Here is a 14,587-nt window from a genome sequence, read left to right as displayed (position 1 = left end):
GTGGCTTATATTTGCCTTCCTAACCTGCATTGGATCTGCTTTTCCCCTGCCCAATTTGGGGCAAGGAGTTTGGCTGCCTGGGGCTGGTTTGCCCTTTGGCCAGGCCCCCCCCCCCGGGTGCTCACATGTTGTGTAACACTCCAACCGGCTGGACGGGTGTTGAACCCAACACAGACGCACTGAAATGATCCTGCTCCGGCTTTAAGCGTCAACTGCCCTTTGTCCGTACACTCGGTAGGAACGAAGACTCAGACAGCCTGGTAAACGTTGGTTTGAGCCAAACCGTGGGACTTGGCCCCAGTTTCCTTACTGGGCTATGTCTACACTGGTGGCTTCTTGTGCAAGCACATCTTGCACAAGGGTTCTTGTGGATGTTTTCTTGTGCAAGACTTCTTGCACAAGGCCATGTGCGAGCTGTGCTTTTGCGCAAGAGCGCCCATGGCAGTGGGGACGCTCTCTTGCCCAAGAAAGCTCCAATGGCCATTTTAGCCAGAGGGGTTTCTTGCGCAAGAAATCCCTGCCGAGTGTCCACACTGCCCTCTGCGCAAGAGAGCTTACCCCTGATAAAAGAGCGTAGCGCTTGCGCAAGACGCCCTCTCTCGCCGCACCATACTGTAAATTTCCTTGCGCAAGAGCGGGCGGGCAGTGTGGACGCTCTGCAGATTCTTGCGCAAGAACGGCTGTACTTGCGCAAGAAGCCGCGAGTGTAGACGCAGCCCAGGAGTGTAGGGAGGAGCCCGCAGGGACGGGGGAAGGGCATTTCTGCGGGTGGGGAGGAGGCAGAGACCCCTCGCTCAGGTTTGTCACTCGCCATGCGCATCCCTGGCTAAGTGTGTAAGTCACAGCTGAGGAAAGGCCCAAAGAGGCTCCAGGGAGCCCACGCAGACAAGGCTCATTGGTGCGCTGCAGGCCCAGCTAGACGAGGCCAGGCTCTGCCTGGAAACGGAGCCCTGCACTATTAACCAGCCTACTCAGGAATCAGGCCCCAGAGCGGGCAGCTGAGTCAGCAGGCCGCACCCTGCTGCGTAAACACCAGCCAGCTGCTCACCCAGGCAGCCCTGTTTGCTCAGGCTGCACGCGCTCCCTTTGCCTTCCAGAGAGTCCCAGCGAAGGTGGGCGGGCGCTGGGGCCAGGCAGGCGCCCGGCCTGTTTAAGGGATCGAAGCAGGACGCACAGACGGGGTGCACGCTGCACCGGCGACCGGCAGGAAATGGGCACCAGCCAGCACTTACGGAGCCCCCTGCCACGGCCCCCCCTGCAGCAGGGAGAACACGGGGCAGCGCTCCTCCCCATGGAGGTGACAGCCTGGGGCACTTCTGCCCCAAAGACCCAGATCCGAGTCCCTCAGCCCCAGCTCTTGCTCTGTGGGGCAATAGGCTGGGAGGGGGCTCGACTCAGGACAGCTGCAGGCTAAGCACCGCGGGGACAGATAGCAAGAGCAGGCCCCTTCGTAGCCCTTGTGAGGCACAGCGGGGGCCATAGTTAAAAACGGGGCTGCAGGAGAGGAACTCTGCACAAGTGGGGGGGGCGGATGAGGTGTTAATAGGCTGGGATGGACCCACACTGGGACTGGTCTTGTTCCCCTCCGGAGAGCAGGCAGGAAGCAACGTCTTCTCTTGGCTCAAGATACCGTCCCGTTCACTCCAGTCAGGCACCACCTGCCTCGAGTTCGTTTCCAGCCGCCACAGGCCGCGTGGAGGTGCATGGCCAAGGTCTGAGCGCCAGCAAGCATCCCGCGAGACCTCACTGCACGTGCCAGGTCCCATCAGCGATTCTCCCGCATGTCCTGTCCATGGTTACGGGGTCAGGTCTGGGCCCTCCAGGAAGAGAGAAGCCGCAAGAAGCAGAATTACTGAAGGTTTGTAGGACCAGTATCCCAGCATGGTGCTCTAACACTGCCTGTCAGCCAAGAAACTCAGAGGTTTTAATAGGCAGCAAGTTTAAAACGAACAAAAGGAAGTTTTTCTTCACTTACTACACAGTCAACCTGTGGAACTCCTTGCCAGAGGATATGTTGTGAAGACCAGGATTAACAGTCTTCAAGAAAGAGCTAGATAGATTCATGGTCCATCAATGGCTATTAGCCAGGATGAATAGGAATGGTGGCCCTAGCCTCTGTTTCTCTGGAAACGGATGACAGGGGAGGGATCACATGAGGATTACCTGTTGTGTTCCCTCCCTCTGGGGCATCTGGTTTTAGGCAGGACACTGGGCTAGATGGACCTTTGGTCTTACTCAGAACAGCTGTTCTCATGTTCTTAGAGGTCCTGACCACCTCTGGTCATAAGTATCATGGGATCTCTATCGTCAAGGCTGCTTCGTTGTCTCGGTCAGATCCCATCACAAGCAGCCACATGCTGCTACCAAAATCCCCCTGCAGTTAGGCTTGGAACAGGTATCTTCTCCCCCTCCCCAACAAATTCCCTAATCAGCACAATTCCTTAGGGCCATTCCCAGTGTACACGATCTAGCAGCTGCCCTGTGTCACCCCACAGGAGGCTGCGTAGGAGAGGTTGACGAGGTGATCCCAGAATTAAATCTGTGGAGAAACTCTAGAAAAAAAATGCAACAAAAGCGTGTAGCAGAGACTGGCTGATGTCAGCCAATAAGACTATTTATTGGTTTCCTAAACCGTAACTATGGGGTGGGGAAGGAGGGATGAGTTAACAGATTCCACGGCAGCAGCTTTCACACAGGAGTTCACGTACATCACAGTAAAACGTCAATTAAAAAACACGACACTGAAGTTTAAAAACCCCCATGTGTGATGTGAAACCAGAAGTTTTGTTGAGAAACAGAGAGTCTCCCTCCCCCGCAAAACACATCCAGAAATATTTGTCTAAGCCCCCATTTCACGAGACCAGAAGCAAAGTTCTTAAAAAAAAAAAAAAAAAAAAAAAAAAGAGAGAGAGTCTGGACTTTATAGCTTCACAGAACCGACATGAAAAACTCGTTCAGAATCAACCCCTCCCCGCAAGGCCTCATTTGTCTGGATAGTCTGTGGTTTGCATCCCGGTCTCGTCGAGACACGTCGTCCTCACGATGGCCTCTGTGACAGCATAGGGGTCGCAGTTGGCCGCAGGCCGGCGATCCTCGAAGTAGCCACAGCCGTCCTGGCCCACTTGGCGGGGGATACGGATGCTGGCCCCTCTGTTAGCCACCCCGGCCGAGAACTCGAAGATGCTGGACGTCTCGTGGTGGCCAGTCAGTCTCCGGGAGTTGTCCCTGCCCCCTCGGGGGTCGTACACACAGATGTGGTAGTTGTGTCGTTTGCTCAGCTTCTCAATGGCAGCTTCAATGAATCTAACAACGAGGAGAGGAAGGGTTAAGATGCAGCTATGCAGCCCATAGGTCACGGGCCAGGACTCCACTGGGCCACCACGCTACAGGGTGTAACAGTGATACCCCGAGACCCAAAATGCTTTGGTTGGACTGAAGTCAATAGGCCCAGCATAAGGCATGAACTTCAGGGCCTGTGTTACGCAGCTAACACCAGACTGAGGTGCCCAACCTACAGCCCCCACAAAAAGGCCTGCGACCTAGTTCAATTAAAAACAGTAATTCCTCATTTAACACTGTAGAGATGTTTCAGAAAATGATCGTGTTAAGTGAAAACTTGTTATGAGGAGTCAATTTTCCCACTGAAAATAATGTAAAAGGTGGGGTCTGTTGGGACGGGGACATAAGGTTGAGGGAGAAAGGGGACTGGGTTCAGCAGGGAGGGGAGGTGTTTGGCTCTGGGGAAGAGAAGGGGAGGGGAGGGGTATTGGGTTGGGAGTATGCCCCTGTGATGGGTCTGCCAGGACCCGCACTGCATCTGGCCGGAGGGGGGGAGGACGGGGCTTGCCGGGGAACGGCGCAGCAAGCGGCAAACTCTCCGCCACTTTGCAAGGAGGCGGGGGAAGCCTCATGCAGCCGCCGGCGACGGGCCAGCTGGGGAAATCGTGTTATTCCGGGGACGGTCGTGCAATTCAAAAACCGTTCCCTTAAAAAAAAAAATCGTGCTATCGTGAAAACGTGTAAAGCGGGCACGTGTTAAATGAGGAATTACTGTACCCCAATAGCGGATTCATTACAGTCACATGCAGATGTCAGGCCTGGATTTCTGGGTTTTTAACTAGGCAGTTCTATGCATAGGCTGCGTCTGTCTACATACGTCCAGCACGTTAAGTCAATACAAGATCCTTATCATCTTATTAAAATATGTAGAATCGGCTTGGCCCACGAGAGGCTGCGTAGGGTTACGTGGCCATCGGGTGTCATAAGGCTGGATTGTCTATTGCTACCATGCCCAGTGGTTAGTTTCTCCACCCCTGCTCTAAGGCCCAGAGGCTGAATGTGGCCCCCAGCTTGCCTGGATCTGGCCCTGAGGCTCGGGGGTCCCCTCCCAGCATTGGGGAGCTAGTGCTCCCCCCCCCCCCCCCCGGTGGGGCTGGCACACACAAAAATCGACTAGCCGGGCCCTCCAAGGCTCTGGTGTGGGAGGGGAACGTGGAAAAGGTCGTTCTCCTCAGCTGGGGGCCACGTCAGCGAGAGCACGTTTGTTTCTTACTTGTGTGCCCCTCCCCCCGACTGAATTTTTGGGTCGGGGGCCGCTGACCCACAGAGAGTTCCTCCCCCTGGCTTAGAGCCCTGCATGGGTACAAGGTTTGCAGCTGCAGCTCACTCCTGCATATGGATACCCACGACAAAGCGGATACCCGGATTAGCAGGGCTGTACCGATGGTCCTTGTTGACCGAGAAGCTACCAAACCCGGTTTCTGCCTGACCCCGCGCACAGGCTGCAGGGAGAGCTTTCACCCCTTATCCAGAAGCCACGGTGCCCCCACCCCCCAGCTCGGCAGGGACGCAAACTCACTTGAGACCCCCGTCCTGCCTCATGGCTTCGGTGCTATAGTTGGTGTGGCAGCCCGCGCCGTTCCAGTTGCCGGTCATTGGTTTAGGGTCCAGCGTGGCCACAACCCCGAAGTCCTCACAGACCCGGTGCAAGATGAATCTCGCCATCCAAAGGTGATCTCCCATCTCAATGCCTTCGCAGGGCCCCACCTGGAACTCCCACTGGGAGGGAAAGAGGAGCATTCACGTTAACGGTTGGTCTCTCCCTCAGCCACTGGCTTTGGCCTCGCACTGCTGCCGGGCCTCGCTCACTGGGACGTATCGATCGAGGGCTCTAACCACGTGCCGACAGAGGCTCCTCCCCCCGGGACGGCTATGCCGAGGCTTAGGACCTCTCATGCCTTTCACAGGCAACTCAGCAGCCTCGGTAGTTCTCAGCCAGCCTAGCAAGGAGGAAATGCGGGACACGGAAGGAAGTGGAGCAGGGAGCTCCGTGGGGCTCGCGTCCTAGATCAAATTCAGGGCTAGTTACGGTGCTGGGTGGACAACACTGCAGCCTAAACCCTCCGGTCACAGCCAGAACACTGCCTGGCCCAGGACCCGTCAGTCCTAGCCCACAGATGGCAGAGACAGGGGCATGGGCGGGCGGGGGGGTGGAGAGAGACAACCCATCAGGGGAGGGCCAAGACTCCAGTCTTGTCTACCTGGGACAGTCGCACCCAGTTTGACTTAAGGTTCAATTTTAAAATGGGTGCCGCCCTCTCGGGTGACCTCAGGCGTGAACGTGAGCTCATCGGCAGTAGGAGAGCCCAGTCACGGTTGGCGCTAGCGTCCAAGTCACACCTTCAGCAACACGGGCTCAGCTTCCTCTTGGCGGCTACGCCTTAATGGAGGAGGCCACTTGGCTTGCCAGCACGTCTAGCCTGCCCAGCGACTTTGGGAACCCCGCTTCCCTCACTTGGCGCTGGAGACCAGGCGCTGCCCCAGCTGGGCAAGGAGCAGATTTTGTCCTTCCTTGGAGTTTTGTGAAGGCCACGGGTCTAGGGCAGACGGCTCCCTGCGGCACCGGGCCAGAGGTCTGGCGCCGCCAGGAAGTGGGGGGGAGAGGAGAGCGGGAGACTGGGAGAACCGGATCCTCAAGGAGGGCTCAGCAGAGCCAAGGCCGGGGGCACCGCAGGCAGCACACGGTAAGCCCAGCCCCCCCAACGAGGGCTCCCGTGACAGGGCCCATGAAAAACGCTCCCTCCACACATACCTGGGAGGGCATGACCTCGGCGTTGGTGCCGCAGATCTTCACCCCCGCGTAGATGCAGGCCTTGTAGTGAGACTCCACAATGTCGCGCCCGTACACCTTGTCTGCGCCAACCCCGCAGTAATAGGGCCCTGGAGGAGACACAGCCCGGCGCCCGCCACGTCAAGCTCAAGGGAGGAGCAGGGCCGCTTCCCTGCCCCTCCCACAGGCATCGGGAACTCGGGGAGCCCCGGGAACAGGAGCCCCAGCGGCTTCTCCAGCTCAGCTCCAAACTGCGCTGACCGGCCTTCGCCTAGGACCAAGGGCAGTTCGCTCTCCCTGGTGCATCCAATCGCCGGCCGTGTCGCGGGCAAAGCCAGTGCAGGCCAACAACGGGAAGGGTCGGTCGGTCATGGGGACGCCTGCCCTACAGGAAGCGCCTTGAGACCCCCGAACCGCTCTCAGATGGGGCTGTTTGGACACCACCCGTGAGGGGACTGCTTGGAACGACAGCTAGCAAGCGAGAGCTCCACAATTCATTCCCAGCACTCTGGGGTGGGGTGGGGAACCTCAGGCCCGGGGGCCAAATCCGGCCCCCAGCTTGCCTGGATCCAGCCCCCCCCCCCAAACACAGGGGAGCCTACAGACCCCCCCCTGCTACCTTACAGCAGGGCTGGAGCACACAAACTACTAGGCCGGGCCCCCTGCTCTGGTGCGTGAGGGGAAGGTGGGGAGTCTCTCAGCCAGGGGCCACCTCAGTGAGGGGTTTTGGTTTTTTTGCTTTTCCACTTGTGGAACTGATTTCTGTGAGTGGGCAGCCCCCGCCCCAAGAAAGGACCCCGCCCCTCCCTGCTGTGGGCCACAGGCTCTCCTGCCGTGCCCCAGTACGCCACTGGAAACTTGAATGAAGTGTCCAATTTCCCTCCCCATGCCCCTCATTTATGCCACCGCTACTCCATCCCTCAGGACTTCAAGTGCCAGCAGAGACCACACAAGCCAGCGGCTCCCCCCCAGGAGTGCGGGTGGCAGGAAGAAGGCAAGCGAGGAGCTGCCCCATGACGAGGAACTCGGTCCTGACCACTAAGGCTCCCGTGGATTTTATTACCCTGGACACAGGCAACGGCAGAACAAAGTCGGAAGGTAAAAGGGGAGAGCCACCCGCCAGATTTTGCTCCTTCCAAGGGGGCAGGTAGCGCTGCTGTACGAACCCAGAGGGGAAAACACGGAGACGCTGAGAATCAACCCCGGTCAGAGGAGCTTAAAGAAACGAAAACCCTCCAGCGCCACTATCCCCGCACAATCCTGTCTGAGCAGAAGAACCAGTTGGCGGGGGGGGAGGGGGGGGAGGGGGAATATTTGCTTGAGTGACCAGCCTTCACTCAGCTGGGCTTTTGTATTTACAGCCACCTGCAGAGATCTTTTTCCCAGCCAAGTTCCGAAACCCTCGGCAAACAAGTTTGAGAATGGAAAAGTTTGTGCAATCTCAGGCAGTGTCGGGAGGGGCGCCCCAGCGTGGGGCACACAACGCACAGGTGTGCCAGCAGCGCACAGCTCGGCTTGGCACGCTGCTCGGCTTGGCACGCCGCTGCCTGTAATTTAGGTGTCAGGACAAAGCTGCACCCGCTTGCCCCGGAGCAGTAATGGGTCGGGTGAGCAGGGAGAGGCGCCGGATTGGCACCGTCAGGAGTGGTGTGTGGCTCTCGCGTCACACAGCCGCAGCTGCATTCGGCTGGCCAAACTCATCCGCCCACCAGCACCCCTTGGGATGAGAGCGATTTCTTGCTTGGCTTCGCTCAGCGCGTTAACAGAGCCCTGGCTGTAGATCCTGCCGGGGACGTACGGACATGGACAGACACACACACCCACACCCTCCCGCAGAAGACGCCGTGCACTCACGGGTCTCAGTGCAGGATCACTGTGCACAGGGCTCCGCACCGACCCCGGGAGGCGCCAAGTGCCTGTGAGTGCCATGGCGGTGAAAGGGAACCGCGCCTCGCCATGTCAGTCCTCATCTTACAGGAGAGCTGGAGCCTGGGAATGAGTCGGGGGGAGGAGAGTCGCGTTCTTACCTTGGGGACCTGGGAACCCGTTATCAGGCCAGCCATAGGGGTGCCCGTTGACGCCCAGCAGCGTGTACTCCTGCTCCATCCCAAACCAAGGGTGGCTCTCCGTCACCAAGTCCATGACTGTTTTACACGTGCGCCGCAAGTTGGTTTCTGGGGAGAGGAGAAATTCCCGCCTTAGCCCTTGACACCGAAGGGGGGTCCAGAGCCCTCCGGCACGGCGCCCGCATTCCTCACAGCAGGGAGGCCAGCCGGCGCTCTCCCTTGCGCTAGAGAGGGTTCCCCCCAGCCAGCCGCTGGGCCGGGAATCTGCAGCCGCCGTCAGTGTGACTCCAGGACAGCCTCCTGGTTTGCCTGGCGACAGACGTGCCTCAGACAGGACGAGGCCCTGCTGGGAAAAGCTGGCCTGAGAGGCTGATCCATCCAGGCTGACTGATGAGGTGCTCACAGCAGGAAAGTAACTGGTTACATAAGCTTGTCTCCTACGTTTCTCCCTAGGCTTCGTAAGCCTGAGCCCCCTCCAGCCCGGAGTCCCCTCTTGCACCCCAAAGCCCACTCCCCAGAGCTCGTACCCCAATTCCCAGCCCAGCACTTGGCCCCATCCTGCACCCCCTTCGAGCCCCCACCTTCTGCCCCAGCTCCGAACCTCCTTCCACTCAGAGCCCCCTGGCCCCACAACCGCCATGTGAATTGTGTTATTTGCACCAACGGGGAGGGGACGTGCGACAGCCACTGCACACGAGAAAATTTGTCCCATTCGCAGGTGGGAAAAATCAAAGGGAAACACCCACTGCCCCCCTCTCGCCCCAAAGCGGACGATTTCTGCTTCAGCAGGGAAGGAAAGTCAGCGGGGCTGGATTTCAAAGGGGTGTAACTTTATATTTCAAGTGTAAATGGAATCCTCTTGCCATCAAAACCGGATACAAAAATCCACAAACGTCTAGTCATCTGCTCCGCCGTCTCCCCTACCCCGTAGCCAGAGTATCCGCCCATCTGCCAAGCCTGCCTGGGTTTAGACGACCACCAAGCAAATATTCTCCCCATTTTACAGACAGCCTCCTGGTGAGGGGCCTGTATCCATCTTCCCACCCTACGGACGTGGCCCCAGACCAAGCTTTCCTGAGCGCTCTGCCAAGCCCCCCATGTTCTGGGCAAGCATCTGAGTCGGACGATCATTTGCAAGAGCTGACGGAGCGCCAGGACTAATCCTTTGGGTTTGCTCCCTCACAGGAGCATTTAGCAACCCACCAGAACAGCCCCGACTTTGCCAAGAAGATATTGCCGGCCACAGAGGCCTGGGATGGAAGAATCCAGGTGGAGGGGAGGAGGACGTGAAACACCAGGGCTTCCCTGTGACAGAAAATGGCAGCCGGCAGGCAACAAGTAGCATCAACGTTTAGGTCTTAGTTGGAAGCTGTAGGTAAAAGTGCAACACAAACTCCAAGGGTTTGTGAATCGTGAGGAAGCAGCAGTGATATTTTCCTTTTAAATGAATGGAGACGCCTAGCTCCTAGAACTGGAAGGGACTTGAAAGGTCATTGAGTCCAGTCCCCTGCCTTCACAGCAGGACCTACTACCACCCCGACAAATATTTGCCCCAAATCCCCTCTGCAAGGATTGAACTCACAACCCTGGGCTTAGCAGGCCAATGCTCAAACCACTGAGCTATCCCTCCAAGAGCAGCCTTATAAAAAACTTACATGGGGGTGGAGGAGGGGCAAAGAGACCCTCTAGCCACCTAACTGGGACTTCTCTGCCGTTGCCCAGTTCAGGGACTGGCATTCGCTGGTACTAGGCAAGCGGGAGCAACACTGGCTGCCAGACTCTTGTTTGAAGCACGAATGTAGAGTCGCCGGCCGGGGCCTCCCAGCACCTCGAGCGGCACGTTGTTATTCCAATGTGAGACGTGGGGGTTCAGAGCGTGGTACTTCCCTCGGGAGCGACGGGCTGCAGTCGTCGGGGCTTTACAACCAATTGGCCCTGTCCCGAAGAGAGCTTTGCAGACTGACCTGGGGTGCCCCTTTGGCCCTCACAGGGGTCAGGAGAGTCCGCATACACAACGGCACCTCGCTCACACTCACAGTGATCCGAGACCACTTCAGAGCAGGGGGGTAGCCCCGGGGGGGGAGGAAGGGGGAACACACACTTAGCGTCGAAGCTCTGCCCGCCCAGCACTCCTGGAGTCAGGGTGTGAGGCTTGCTCTGCTCTGCCCACTAGGCACTCCTGCTAGGGAGAGTGGTCGGGGTATGGGGGTTGTGCTGCTCTGTCCACCCGGACCTCCCGCCAGGACTGGATGAGTAGGACAAGCCCCCGGTGCTCCATCCCCACCCCCTGGGTAGAGTGCGGGTGGGGATGGAGGGGTGGCTGGAGCAGGCCTCGGTGCTCCTGCCCTGCTCTCCACAAGCACAGGAGGGCGGAGCGGGTTCGCTCCTTTTTCGGTAGGCCCAGTGGCTAATCCACCACGGGGAGGAGGGCAGGCAAGCGAGTGGCTGGCAGCTCTAAAGACCTTCAGACAAAGGCACTGCCTGGGGAGCTAGGCCTGGTGTGGGGCCATGGGACCCGGACGGCAGCCAGGAGCCGCATGCTCTGGAGAGCGGCGTCTTCTCCCAGAGCGGAGCGCGCGCCCAGGGCCCATCGAGTCCCCCCACAAAGTTGGCTAGACAGGGAGGGAGGAGGCTGCCCCACGGTCTCGCCCATAACTGCCCACCCACCTGAAGTTCAGGCCCACCCAAATATCCCACCCGGGCTACGCTACTGCCTTAGACCAGGTCGGGAATCAGGCAGCTTCTCCACAACCATCCGGGACACGCCAGCCAGTCTTGCTGTCCTCCTGACATGTCCCTGGACCCAGCTGCGGGCCAGGAGCAAGGCTGCAGATCTCCCAGGAGGGAAGGTCAAACAGCTGGAAGTCAGAGAAGCAACACGAGATGTGATTCCCTCTCTCGAAGCAACGGAGTCCTCCAGCCGCAAGGCAAGAGGAAGGGCGAGTACCGCGTGGCGCTGTGGTTCTGGGCGCTTTCACGGAGCTCTGCTCACTGGCAGGCAGGTTTTCATACACACACTTTAAATCCACCAACGTTCCCGTGTTTTTAAGCCCTAACTGCCAAGTTTCTGATTGCAAAGACCAAGAGCCAGCACCAGCTCCAGGGTTTCTGCACGCCCCAGCTTCACTGCAAATACCACTCAGGTCACTGGTTAGTACAGGATCACCCACAACTGCCTGCCGACTTCATGTGGCACTGTGGGTGTTCCTCACGTCTGAGAGCAAGGCCCTAAAATGCTAGCGCTGGCCGTAGCGCACGGGCTCTGGTAACAGCCCGACAGGAACCTCACCTGCAGGTTTGCGGTTGTATTTCAGGACCTCACACAGGACCAGCTTGTTAGGGTCCAGGCAGAAGGGGTCTCGGAACATGCTGACCGGTACCAAGAACATATCGCTGTTGGAGCCTTCGGCTTGATCTGTGCTGGAGCCATCGAAATTCCATTCTGGGACGTCTAGGGAGAGAGAAAAAGGAAAACCCTACGATTAAGCTGGACCACATTGACTGATCTGTGTGAGCCGCTCCAGTGTGTAACAGCCCAAGGATCTATTCCACGGCGTGCCACTGAAAATGGCTTTAAATGGAGAGCCAGGCAGCCACTGAATCTCCTGTAGGGAATCTAGCCCGCTGCTCCTGCCACTACTCCCCTCGCTGACCACGAAGACAGCAATCCAGCCACGGCTCCCCTTTCGTTGGTCCACACAAGAGAGCGGATTTAGTCTTCTGACAGTTCACCGATTTCTAGTGACACACGCCAGACAGGGCCAACAGCTCCAGTCCAGCCACGGAGATGCCCCAAACGAGAGGTTTGGCCTCCAGGCCTGTGGCCGTGTCCACAGCCCCTAGCCAAACCCCACTACAAGTCACTTTCGATGGAACCCCATGTGAACATGCTTTGTGTGTCCACTGGAAATGAGCCCCGCGCTTCGAGGTCAGAAGGCAGCCCCCTTACCACTCTAGCATCAGAGGTAGATTACAGACAGCAACATATACAGCCTGATGAAGGCTGGCTATTTACCATACTGCCTTGTATAGCAGCCGCAGCCCGACTCATTTATAATCTACAGGGAAACAGATCCATTTGGGTTCTCTCAGCGCCGGATCAGACAAAACTACAGCAGCTACTTGTATAATGTTGCTAGCATTACAGGCCTTGCATCTAAATTTGTGGCTTCTACATTTTTTGCCCCATTTACAGACACAAAAGGGTGACTGCCCCCAAACAGCTAACCGGCCCGGCTTTACCTTCTATACACTTGGGTTCCTGGTCCATGGTTCGAGTTTTACAGCGCACTCCTTCTCCGCTACCGTCAATCCATATGTAAGTCACCAGGACCATGCCCCCTTGGGGCAGCCTCATGTATTGGTCCCTGACCATCTTGTTCAGCTTGGAACTGTGTGACACAGACATGGTGACGGATCTGGAGAGCAAAACGAAACAAGCCCCAAAGTTACAAGCGCGGTCCCAGAACAAGGTGGACTCTGCCCATAGGGAGAGCAGGGGAAAAACCCGGCATGGTCCTCCCCGGAGGCGCATGGGAGAGCAGGCAGCTTCGGTCCCACGACATCGGTAACAGCGTCTCAGCAGATGCACAGTTATGATTGTGCACCGTTTCCGTTCCGCTGCGGGGTTGGGGCTTTGGCGCCATTTCCTTTTTAAAACATCGTATTTCCATGTTGGAAGGGAGGTAGAGGGGAGCATCCAGCCCGGGCCAGCCCCACCAGCCCCCTTGGTTGTTAAAAAAGCCACAACCAAGCAGCCTGGAACACTGGCCGGGCAGGCAGCAGGGACGCCTTTGTGCGCGCAGGGAAGGGGCTTCCCTCCCCGAGACAGGGACGCAAATCTGCGGACAGACACACGCCGCAGGGGCCTCGTCTGCTGGGAGGGAACAGGCACCCCCCGGCCTTGGTCCCACCAGGCACCGGAGCGCTACCGGGGCCGCTCACAAGAGACGGCGGCGCCTTCCCCAGCCCGCCCAAGTTTCTAAGCCGGGAAGGGGCGAGACCCGGGCGCACGCTGCGCGGGGCCCCTGCAACTTTCTTCTCCGCCACCGAGCGAGATGCCAGCGCCGGGCCCCGCAGAGCCCCCGCCCAGAGGGGACGGGGACGGGCCAGGCGCAGCCGGCCGCGGGGAGGCTCCCCCGGGCGCTCCGGAGCCAGCGGGCAGGGATGGCCCGGCCCCGGCTCTCCCCCTCCAGGGCAGCGCGTTACAAGCGGCCCCGGGGCTGGAACACGTGGCGCCCGCGGCCCCCACTCACCGAGCCCGGCCGCGCAGGAGACCGGCGCCGCGATACTGCTGCTACCGCCACCGCTCCCCGCCTCTTATAGGCGCCCCCGCCAGGCGGGCTGCGGGGCCGGGGCAGACGGGGCGGCCGCTCCCCCAGCTGATGCAACAGCCCGCGGCTGGCTGGATCCCTTCGCCCCTCCCCGCGGGCGGGCGGGCGGCTTTGCCCTCAGCCCGGCCGCGCTTGGCGCTCTGGCTCCGCCCGCCCGGCAGCACGCAGGGCGCAGTTTTCTGTTTGTTATTGTAGGGTCGCCCCGGGCGGAAAAGGGGCTGGGACAGTAGGTGGAGCCAGAGCGAGGCTGGTGGGTGCGAGGGGGCAGAGAGATGCCGAGGGGGCAGGGGATAGAGGTGTGAGCTGTGCATGAACCAGAGAGGAATTCAGTCTCCAAGGGGTGTGTGTGTGTGTGTGATTTATTTTTAAACCCGGGGGAAGGCAGATAGAGAAAGATCAGCCTTGTTTATAGAAGGATGTTTTAACCCTGGGGTGGTGCCTAGAAAAGATAAGTCAACCCCCACACCAGACACCCAATAAAAGCAATTAAAAATAATTCACCCTTTGAAGCCAAGTATCAGAGGGGTCGCCGTGTTAGTCTGAATCTGCAAAAGCGGCGAGGAGTCCTGTGGCACCTTATAGACTAACTGAAGTGTTGGAGCATAAGCTTTCATGAGCAAAGCTTTCGTGCATGCATCTGACGAAGTGGGTCTTTGCCCACGAAAGCTTATTCTCCAACACTTCAGTTAGTCTATAAGGTGCCACAGGACTCCTCGCTGCATTTGAAGCCAAGCTCATAATTTTGGGGGGCCTGACTCATGTATTATAGATGCAGAGATGTGTGAGTACTAAGGGCTGCATCTCCTTTCAATGCATAGTAGAATCCTAGGGCTGGGAGAGACCTCAGGAGTCATCGAATCCAACCCCTGCCCAAAGCAGGACCAGCCCCAACTAAGGCTGTGTCCACACTACAAAGAAAAGTTGGAAACAGATACGCAAACCGCAATTTGTATATCTTTTCCCACTTTTCTTCTGCCAGAGGCTTTTCCAACATTTGGCCTGTCTACAAGGGGCCAAATGTCAGGAAAAAAATCCTCTTTCAGCACATCCCTTCTTCCTCGGAAAACGAGGTTTACAGG

General features: G+C 58.2%; 1 protein-coding gene across 1 annotated transcript; it reads right to left on the bottom strand.

Annotated features, from left to right (window-relative positions):
• Positions 1 to 2,579: 2,579 nt before the first annotated feature.
• LOC102449981 (glutamine synthetase) lies at positions 2,580 to 13,634 on the bottom strand. The gene is made up of 7 exons (XM_075905321.1): positions 13,431 to 13,634; positions 12,418 to 12,593; positions 11,465 to 11,626; positions 8,137 to 8,283; positions 6,092 to 6,219; positions 4,859 to 5,058; positions 2,580 to 3,303 (listed from the first exon to the last, which is right to left on the bottom strand). Exons 2-7 carry the CDS (start codon positions 12,581 to 12,583, stop codon positions 2,982 to 2,984), a joined length of 1,125 nt encoding a protein of 374 aa, XP_075761436.1. The 5' UTR covers positions 12,584 to 12,593; positions 13,431 to 13,634; the 3' UTR covers positions 2,580 to 2,981.
• Positions 13,635 to 14,587: the final 953 nt, after the last annotated feature.

Source organism: Pelodiscus sinensis, chromosome 22 (genome assembly GCF_049634645.1).
Source record: "Pelodiscus sinensis isolate JC-2024 chromosome 22, ASM4963464v1, whole genome shotgun sequence".
Taxonomy (NCBI): Eukaryota; Metazoa; Chordata; order Testudines; family Trionychidae; genus Pelodiscus; species Pelodiscus sinensis.
This window is presented reverse-complemented; position numbering and strand designations above follow the sequence as displayed.